Below are 10,925 nucleotides of genomic sequence, written 5' to 3' on the forward strand. Positions count from 1 at the left end.
CAAATTTTTCAGGAACTTAATATACTTTATACTGACTTATACATGGATCATGAATTTAATAAATTTACTACCTTTAAAAAAAAAAGAAAAGAAAATAAAGGTCTTCATGAAATACATACAGCCAGAAAATTTCTTTCCTTCACTTTTTTTTTTGCTGTGAAATGAGATAAATGGATATGAAAGTACTTTTATGAATTTGAAGTGCTTTACAGATCTATTACTATTACCATCAGAAGACTGTCATGTTCTACCTCTAGTAATTGTTGATTTGTCATAGGGGTCGGATATTTATACAAATAGGAAATTTCCAAAAAAGGTTTTGAAGATACTCCCATTCTCATCGCATTTAAGTGTGAGCTGTCTCTTAGCTGACAAATGCAATTGCCTTGTGTGTCATATTTTCATATCATCCTTGGACACTGCACTCCTAAAAGGACAATGCAGCTTAAATCCACATTGACACAATCATTGTCTTACTTTAAACATGGGAGAAGTGTTAGAAAATATCAAATGCTCTAGAGCTTTTAAAAGACCCCAGAAAGAGATTAAAAGACATGAGCAAAACCCAGCTTTTATAGCTACTATATGAATTCAGCTGCTCTAAATTCTTAGAAATCCTAAAGCTGCTTAGACAAGGTGTTGCTTAAGTGAAGGTGGATAGTGGATGATCCCTCACTTGATTCATCAGCTATTACTGAGAGAATATGTGAGATGGAAAATGGGCACAATTTAATTCAGCTTTTTCTATGCAGCATAATGGACCTAGAATTTGGCATCACTGTTTAACATGGGAAATACATGAAATTAGAGACAAGGAAGCCTTGACTTTTGCTCTAAACTTCACCACTAATTTAAGAATGTGGTCTTGGGCAAGTCAAACTCTACAAATGTCAAATTTCTTATCAGCAGAATATGACTCAATAAAATAATCAATTTGAAAATACTTTGACAAAATAAAAGTATCAAAGAAATAATTCTTCCAAACTGTTGTGAACATCATTAAAATTTACCACTCGGAAGACCTCATGCAAATAAGACTTAATTGTGACTCACAGACGTATTTACAGAAGGGGTATCACATAATGGAGGACCACAGGTCTAGCAAAGACAAAGAATGGTCACCATCCTATGCCTGAGGAAATCTGGATTTTCATAGAAAACAGAGTTCCTAGTAAAAAATCTCTCTAGATGGTATGTAGCTTATTGAACAATATATTCTAACTTTAAAGGGAGAGAACTACATCTTGAAAAGTCAAGAGACCTTTAGAGAAACCAACAAGACATACATTAATATAAGCATTAAACTCCAGACCAAATTAAAGTTTTACAAAGCTGTGGAAAAGGCTCAGAAAGAAGAAATTCTTGCATGAGACAGAGTTCTTGAAAGTCATGGCTGGACAATTATGCAACTGACTGACCAACCTCTTTGGGAGACAGCTTTAGGGACTTGGGCTACTCCTGACTCTGAGAAAGACTCACAAACAATGCTAAGCAACTAAAATAGCTGCTTATTGATAGTAAAATTTATTTTCACAGGGGAAATAGGGAGTGTGACACATGGCAGTTGGCAGTCTACTACTGATTCTATTATTGCTATAGCCAGAGAAACCAGCTGATGTGTCAGACATGTTAAAAAGTGAAAGTTTGCCACAGTGTATGTTTGCTGTAGCTTTCTCCCCAAGCTTCTATAATGATGCTTGTTACACAATAATAAGGACAAGGCAGGGGCTTAGGAATTCAATTTTCTATAGGGTCCTGTCAATTCAGCCATACACTGACCTATTCTCTAATGGAAATAGCCAGAGAAATACAAATATCAAGACTCTGAGAACATCAAAGGCCTTGCTGGAAAAGCCCCCACACAGAAAAATGTGTGGGTGTGAATCCTTCCACTCTGGAAGGGTAAAAGCCTGAGCTGATGATGCTGGAAGAGACACTCAAAGTCTTTAAAGAAGTGAAACAAGTATAACAGAGTTGACACACAGATTACCAAATAGCCTTTCCCTTAGAACTAATGCTAAATTTGTGGTTTTGATTTGAAAGGTACAGAGAGACATTATGCAGTTTTTAGTTTAAAAAAAAAAATAAGGAAAAGAGCATGATCATTTGTCTCTAATATTTTCTAAAAGAAAAAGTTATTTGCCTCTAATCTGGCTTTTTCTTTTTTTCCTCCTTAGGAACTGTAATGCTTGTTTTTAAATTTTAGGAAGATGTTTAATATTCTTCAGAATATTGTCTACTGCATAGCTAAAAAGTACTGAACCATTTTTATGTTCTTTTTCAGTACAATTGTGTTCCTTAGAAAGTATAACCTGGACTTCCCTGGTTATCCAGTGGTTAAGACTCTGCACTTCCACTAAGGGAGGCACTGGTTTATTCCATAATCAGGGAACTAAGATGCCACATGCCCTGTGGTGTGACCAAAAAAAAAAAAAAGTAAAAATTATGCTCACAGAATGTATATACTTTCTTGCCTACTCACCCTCAACTTAACCTTAAATTTACATATCTACATTTTAACCATGTTATCAAAATTCAGTTTAAAGTCATGTTTCTTCTTCAAAATTGTTTATATCCACCTTTCTCAAGGCAGTAATCATCTTTTACCTGGCCTTATCCTTGTCTACCTATGACTTTTCTATTACACATGTTTCTTTGAGAAAGAATATAAATGATAAGCGTGTGGACTTTGGAGTAGGAATATTCTGATTTCAAATCCTTGTTCTGTCTCAAACTGGAAATAAGGGCTAAATAACTTAGAACAAATTATTTAACTTCTCTGACGTTCAATTTTCTAATCTACAAAATGGTACCATCACTTCTAAGGCTTAAACGAAATCATGTGTCTGTGAATACTTTTTTTCTTTCTATATACCTGACAGTATCATAGGAGTTAGGGAAATATCTGTTTACAGAATAGACAAAAATAAATAAGGTAATAAAAATGGGGGAGTTGTAAGACATGGTTTGGAAAAGTATTTCCTCAAATTTTCCCAGTTTAAATTAGAAGTATATATCTATACCATCATTTGGGCAGTTAGTGCATTGTACTGAGTGCAAATGAACATAATCCCTGGTATCCTACCCAATCTAGTGACTAAAAGATACTGATCTGGTATTATTTTATAGCTATTTTTGTTACACTCAGTGTCACAGGTGCTTTAGAGGTTAAATCTAAATTTATTAAAGAGTAAAAACATAAAACTAGAAACTTATGGATTGGTTTATACATGGCACTCTTTGAACGCTTTTGTGTTCAGTTCTTTGTGACCCCATGGAGTGTACCCCGCCAGGCTCCTCTGTCCATGGAATTTTTCAGGCAAGAATACTGGAGTGGGTTGACATTTCCTGCTCCTGGGAGTCTTCCTGGCCCATGGATTGAACCTGCATCTCCTGCACTGAAGATGGATTCTTCACCACTGAGCCATCAGAGAAGCCCTTATACATGGCACATATAAAGTCTACTATGCAACTAGCATCAATACCCTTGAATGTAAACTCTTTTCTGAGCATTTGTTAGTTACAAGTTTTTTTGTAGTACTTTATTTTTTCATAAAGGTGCTCCAAGAATTGTAATGAATACCCCTCTTGGTAACTTTTATTGCTAGAGTTTTGGTGTCTGTATTGTAAGAGTTATGTTGGAGTAACTGAGCCCAAATACCCTTATCCTGAGAACTGCTCTCAATCCACAAGACACACACATACACGCATACACATTCCATGGCTCATCATGGCCTTCTGGACTGCTTATTACCCTGCCTTTCTCACTCCAAGCCACAATAATTAGGCCAGTACTGGTACACCTCAAGCTAGCCATACTGTCTTTCTCCTAAAAGTATACAAATGGTATCCATAAATTCCACTTAGTAAGCTTCCTATAATCAAGCCTGGGGATTCCTATTGTTATGCTCATTTTCTTCCTTATATTTAAAGAAATACAAGTAATCTGTTCAACAGATAGAAAGAAATGAAATGGGCATGAAGAGGGAGAAAGACTAATATACTCTCAGGGGCTCAGATGGCCCCTGAGAGACTGAGAGGAAGAAAAAGCATCCTTGATTCTGGCAACATTCCAACTCTCGTTATATTCCCTTAATGCCCATAAAAATTAATAAAGGAGCAAAAACAAATTTGTAAAAAAATGACTAATACCCTCCCCCCCACACACACCTAGCAGTAGTAGTACTCTTGTATGCAAATCGTTTTCTAAGTATTTGTTAAACACCACACTATTAAAAAAAAGTGCAACAGACATTAAGAGATGTAAACAGACACAAGAAACACATTAAAATTAAAACAGCATAAAACAGTGTCCCAAACTCAGTGAGTATTTTATGTATTCTAATTTTAATACCTCTCTAGCTGATTGTGTAAGAAGTAATCTATCACATTGTATGCATTAGCTCAGTCATTGTGGAGATAAAAAGGTAAAGCCATCCTGGAACAGGAAACCAATATTCTTCCTGTTTAATCAACAAATCTAAAAATTTATTCTTTTCAACTATTTACTCTTGTTCTTGTCCACCACAACACGGTGCTCCACATGTTCCGCACAGTTTTATGACAAAGAGAAATTTTTCATGAGCCATTTTTGTATCCCCACCCCCTTAAAGAAAGAGGGAGGAAAAACTGTTTCATACAGAAGGCGTTAGTTGTATGAATTAGAACTGCCACCTAAGTGTGGGCTAATGTAACCAAGAGGGATTTCACCTACATCCATTCAGTCAGTTTATGGGGGTTTAAAGAAATTCCAAAGAGTCATCAGAAGAGGAAAAATAAAGGTAATGCTTTTTGCCACACAGGTAGAATCTTTGAAAGTATGTGTAATATGTAAAACATTTTGACACCCCCATCATATTTTTCCAGAATTAAAAGTATAAATTGCTTCTCTTGTTCTAGAGCTTCCTATCTGCTTCTCTAATCACTACTCACAGTAACCTCAACTCCTGCCACAATGTACAAGATACAACTCTTGTCTTGCATTGCACTAACTCTTGCACTCGTTGCAAACGGTGCACCTACTTCAAGCTCTACGGGGAACACAATGAAAGAAGTGAAGTCATTGCTGCTGGATTTACAGTTGCTTTTGGAGAAAGTTAAAGTAAGTTTATTCTCTTTCTTACTCAAATTATTACATTTAATTTTTCTAACTGGAGCCTGCTTTTTAAATAACAATCTGTTATGCTTTCTCAGAATCCCGAGAACCTCAAGCTCTCCAGGATGCATACATTTAACTTCTACATGCCCAAGGTTAACGTAAGTACAACTTTCTATGTTCAATTTAATTTTAATAAAACTGAAAGTAATGTGAAAATTTACACACTAACTGGATTAATAGCACCTCATCTGAGGAGAAGAAATAGTAACTTCAGTATCTTTTTAAAAAGAACATCAAGTTTGATAATGGGCTTCTGAAAAATGGCTTTGCAGTTTTTAAAAAATATATACTTATATATATTTTGGGGTAGAGGAAATGGGAAAAGAGGAATAATATTCTCACTTTATTGCTGGGATAATATTTTAAAAGATTGTATTGACTTACTTTTTTATTTAAAAATAAAACTCTGGAGATACTTGAGCATATCACTTTACCATTCAAATTAGCAAAACTGATTTCAGAGAGCCCATCTGAAAAAATCCTTTATTGTTTTAGGAGGGATTCTTAAGGATCTTTCTTCAAGAGGCAGTATAGCACTAATCCATAGCACAGATCCTAGGGCAGATTATTTAACCTGAAATCTCAGCTCTGCCATGTCCAAGCTTTTGTAACTTTGAGCAAGTTACCTATTCTCTTTGTGACACAGTCTCTTATGTAAATGATAATTATATATACTTCATATAATTTTGTGAGAATTAATGAATAAATGTAAAGTACTCAGAATAGTGGCTGGCATATGGGAAATGCCATATAAGCACTAACAATTAGAAGTAATAACAAAGACTAAATTCTTCCTGGAGAGTATAGAGTAAAAAATGGGATTTACACATCTTTTTACGTCAATAAACCTAGAGACTTCTGATGCTATATGACTTATATTCCAAGACTAAAAGTTCCATTTGGTTGTCCAGGGATTCAGACAGTTAGATAAGCATCATCCAAGCTCCTAGAGATACACTAGGTGTGTCAAGTTTCCTAGTTGTTATGCCAGTCAAAAGGTAATGGGCAAGACTCTGATGCTAGAAAGCGCTGGTCCTTGGGTGAATAGCCTATAAGAAAACTGTGTTTTAAGGGTCATGGGTGAATTTCCATTGATCACCATCTTACATCTTGGAGGAGATTAGATATCAAACTACCCTTTGAGACTTCCCTGATGGTTCAAAACGTAAAGAATCTGCCTGCAATGCAGGAGATCTAGGTTCAATCCCTGGGTCAGGAAGATCCCTTGGATAAGGGCATGGCAACCCACTCCAGTTATTCTTGCCTGGAGAATCCCATGGACACTGGGGTCTGACGGGCTAAGGTCAGTGGGGTCACAAAGAGACATGACTGAGTGACTAACACTTTCACTTCCTTCACCCTTTTTTTCAAACTACCCTTTTAAAAGATGAAAAGGAAATAGAGATGCTCCTCCAACTTAATCAGAGTCACATAACTCTTACTTCCAGAAGCATAAAGACACTAGACTATTTTGAGGGAAAGAGCTCCAAGTTCATGTCAAAAACTTAAACTTTAAACTTGTTAATTTATAGTAGCAAGTTGAAAGGGCATTAGATGAAAATGTCATAAAATGTACGTGGTGTATTCCTACCTCTCTCTCTAAAAGTGAGGTAACACCAGATTATGTGCAGGGTGGTAGAATTCTTTGAAATTTAACAGTTTCTAAATGACAACACAAAATCTATCTGAAACTAAAAGTAATGTGATAAACTCCATTCATTTGTCCATTTTACAACTATTCCACGTTTGCAAAAGAATTTAGAGAGGTATAAAAACATTTAATTCAAAGGTTGTTATGATAATGCTATAAAGAAAAAGAACTGACATCTAACTCTGGCTCCACCTAGTCAGTAGTCTTTTTCCTGGATAATCCCACGGGCAGGGGAGCTTGGTGGGCTATGGTCCACAGGGTCGCAAAGAGTCAGACGTAACTGACCACACACACACATACACATCGCCTGGTCATGTGGCCTTGGGGAAGACACTTAAATTCTGAGATTTAGTTTTCTTATTTGTAACATGGTGATAACACAGTGTATTACGTATGTCAAAAGGTGGCTGTGAGACTTAAATGGACTTATTTAGGACAGAACACTTTGAAATTATAATATACCATAGAAATATGAAATATTATCATTATATATATGAGTATGTATATGTGTGTGCTTGTGTGCGTATATGTCTAAATCAGGGAGCCTATCCAAAAATCCTTTAAATACTGTAAAGTTTTATTTGATTGAGACATTATGTTTAACAATGCATCTTACTATAATTATTACAGAAAAGTAAAAAACTAAGATGCAGTTTTATGGGCCTTGCTATATCAAGCTATTACTAAGTAGTTACAATTAACTAATCTATAAAATGTTGCGATTATGACAGATTGCATCCAAGAGCTCCCTGTGTCGCTTACATTCTATGATTCATAACTCTTACATTATTAAATATTAGAATCATAGACTGTGAGCCTATACTTCCAAATTAAGACTACTCTTGGCTATAATAATTTCTACGTAGATTGGAAAATAATTCAACCTATATCAGTAATTTGCATTTGGGTGCAGAAATGTTGCCTTTTTTGCAAAGCCAAATTAAGCTGAAATTAATGACTTATTATTTGTTAACTAACAGTTAATGCTAACTATGGGCAGCTAAAGTCTAATTTTTCCAGTCTTATAATGTAAACTATATTGATCCATCTTTATAGTAATGCTGAGAAACAGACAGAATTGGTACAAACTATATACTGTTTCTATTAATAAAATAAATTTTGATATTAATTTCTGGTTCTGACCTTTAGTCAGGGAAAATTGATCTGATAATTAATTTTACTACTATTCAAGGCTACAGAATTGAAACATCTTAAGTGTTTACTAGAAGAACTCAAACTTCTAGAGGAAGTGCTAGATTTAGCTCCAAGCAAAAACCTGAACACCAGAGAGATCAAGGATTCAATGGACAATATCAAGAGAATAGTTTTGGAACTACAGGTAAAATATTACTATATTTGTTTTCCTGGAAATAAAATAAATGGAAGGGCATTTTAACATTGTGTAACATTTGGTATTTGTGAAGTACTCATGCATTTAAAGTCCGTTATGAATATAAGTCATTTTTATGTTAGGTGACAAATTGTGGATCTGGGAAGTGTAAGCTAGAGGGTCTATCTACCATCCACTCAGGGACAAGCCCCTACCAACGCACTTTGTCACCCACCCCTCACATTAACACAAAACTGGGATTGGGAGAACACTGAATTGAATTTCAAAGAAAGGAGACTGGTGTCATTACATACAGTAAGTCTTCTACATTCGAACCTTTAAGTTGTGGACTTTCAAAGATGTGAATGTGCGTTCACATGTCCAATCATAAAAGTTAGTTCACGTGTCTGTCATACATTGTCATTTGCCTGCATCCTCTACAAGTGATTGTGCTTTGTGTACTTTACTGTATAGTACTGTATAGAGTACAGTAGTAGTGGGTATCTTTGTTTCAAGCCCAGGATGTCTAGAAGCAAGGGTAAAAGCAGCAGTACATAGCTGACTGCGTTAAGTTGGGTACCTAGGCTAACTGTAGGACTTACAAACAAAATTCAACTTACAAACCCGCTCTTGGAACAGAAGTCATTTGGATGTAGGGGACCTACTATATTTTTAGATTTTTTCAGATCATCTTCCAGAATAGGTAATTCTGATTACCCAAAATTACTTTTTAAATGAGGTTTTCCTATCATTTGGTAGAAGAACTAAGAGATCTGTTTAAAAAAATGGCAACCAGTAAAATGGCCAATGGACCAAATAATTTACTTTTTATTTAGAGGTAATACTCACTTTCAGGACCTTAAGAATTGTAAACGCATAGGAAGCATGAAATATACAAGGAACTTGGGTGATGTGAGAGATTCATGGCTCTCTTTCCTCATCCATCTGTCAAAGTACAAAATTCATTAATTAATAGACATCCTAAATAAAAAGCACAAGTTAAATTACAGCTTGTATGTCACTATCTGGATATCATAACATATACTAATTTAGGCACATAATTTTGGTCATTTGAAGAAAATGTGAATGTTAATATGTTTAATATACTTGAAAATAAAGGCCATAACTCTATAAGACTTGAACTGAAAATAATTGTATATAAGGTAAACTACTTTGAACTAAAACAAAATTAAAATGTTTTCTTTTATAGGGATCTGAAACAAGATTCACATGTGAATATGATGATGCGACAGTAAAGGCTGTAGAATTTCTGAACAAATGGATTACCTTTTGTCAAAGCATCTACTCAACAATGACTTGATAACTGTGTGCTTCTCATTTTAAACTATCAGGCTTTCTATTTATTTAAATATTTAAAATTTATATTTATTTTTTGATATATGTTTTCCTACCTTTTGTAACTATTAGTCTTAAGATGATAAATATGGATCTTTTAAGATTCTTTTTGTAAGCCCTACGGGCTCTAAAAAATTCAGTTAAATTATTTATCCTAAAGTATTTATTTTTATATTGAATCTTTAAATATAATGTCTATGCAGGTCATTGACTAAAATTATTTAATAAAGTTGATGAATAAAAACAAACTCAGATATTTGTCATTCTGGGAATAGCACAGAATAAGGAAGGTCCTGTAATATGACCACAGGTATATACTGTAAAAATTTCCCCAAGCAATTCTGGAAGAGATATTCATGTGGGAGCCCATTCCCTAACGAATGGGAATTATTGAGATATTCTGGGAAGTTATTACATGACCCTGAGGGATCAGGTAATTCTGAAACTCCAATGTGAGTCATCAGTCAGAATGGGGACTTAGCCTGATGAAATATTAGCTTGAGTCCTTCTCCAGAGGGCTCAAAGGGATCACAAAGCCTCCTAGCACATCTCCACAGCACTATTCCAGAGAGCACAGTTGACTGACAGTCTCTAGCTACTGCTATTTGCATTTAAATTGCATGGGCAACGGAATATCTTAACTGTCTCATCCTAGGGATCTATCAATTTTACTGCTCTCTGTCTTCATTAGTCTGAAGAGTACTTGATCATCTTACTATTTCAAAGAATACCATGCTGGTCAATGACTTTGGTGCTGTTAACTGGATTTACTGACAAGAAACAGGTAGGAGTAGTAAAAGAATAAGACAAATATGGGGTAGAAGAAGAGCAACAAGTTCAGGGATGTGTCACAAAAATGAAGTTTCTAAGGGTCCAGTAGTGTCTTGAACGTTAGGAGTTTCCTTTAAAGTGGAGGACAAGATTCTGTGTCTTGAAACGCCAACTGCAAAGAAGTACAAAGCTTGGTGGGCCTCTGGAATTTGAAAGTGTGCTACATACACTATGCTGACTCATTTTTGAAGGGTAACTCTATAATGCTGTCAGTTTTCAGTAAAGCCCCCAGCAAGAAAGGGCTATATTGCAGGTCCAGCCCTCAATTCAAGTTCCTCAGCCACATGAGATATATGACCCAGAAGACCGAGTGGTGTTCAAAGTGTTTGTGATAGAGGTATTGTTAAAAGCCTCTAGAAAATCCCTGAAAGATAATGACCACACAGTTTTACAGTTTTTAGAAAGACCACACCCTACTCTGCAGATAATGCCCCATTTAAAAGCAAAATCCTGGTAGAGACAAATGTCTGACCACAGGACACCAAATGATTCTGCAACCTGAACTGTCCATCATGAACTAATTATTAACTGATGGATTGAACCATTTAACACTGGGCAACACAGCAGCATTTCACTATAAAATGCAAGTGAGTAGGCCT

General features: G+C 35.3%; 1 protein-coding gene across 1 annotated transcript; it reads left to right on the forward strand.

Moving 5' to 3' along the window:
* Nucleotides 1–4,954: 4,954 nt before the first annotated feature.
* On the forward strand, nucleotides 4,955–9,568 carry IL2 (interleukin 2). Its single transcript, NM_001009806.1, is given in 4 exon segments — nucleotides 4,955–5,101; nucleotides 5,194–5,256; nucleotides 8,002–8,148; nucleotides 9,350–9,568. Coding segments are annotated over 4 exon segments (468 nt in total). The 3' UTR covers nucleotides 9,461–9,568.
* Nucleotides 9,569–10,925: the final 1,357 nt, after the last annotated feature.

The sequence above is a fragment of the Ovis aries genome, chromosome 17, assembly GCF_016772045.2.
Source record: "Ovis aries strain OAR_USU_Benz2616 breed Rambouillet chromosome 17, ARS-UI_Ramb_v3.0, whole genome shotgun sequence".
Classification (NCBI taxonomy): Eukaryota; Metazoa; Chordata; class Mammalia; order Artiodactyla; family Bovidae; genus Ovis; species Ovis aries.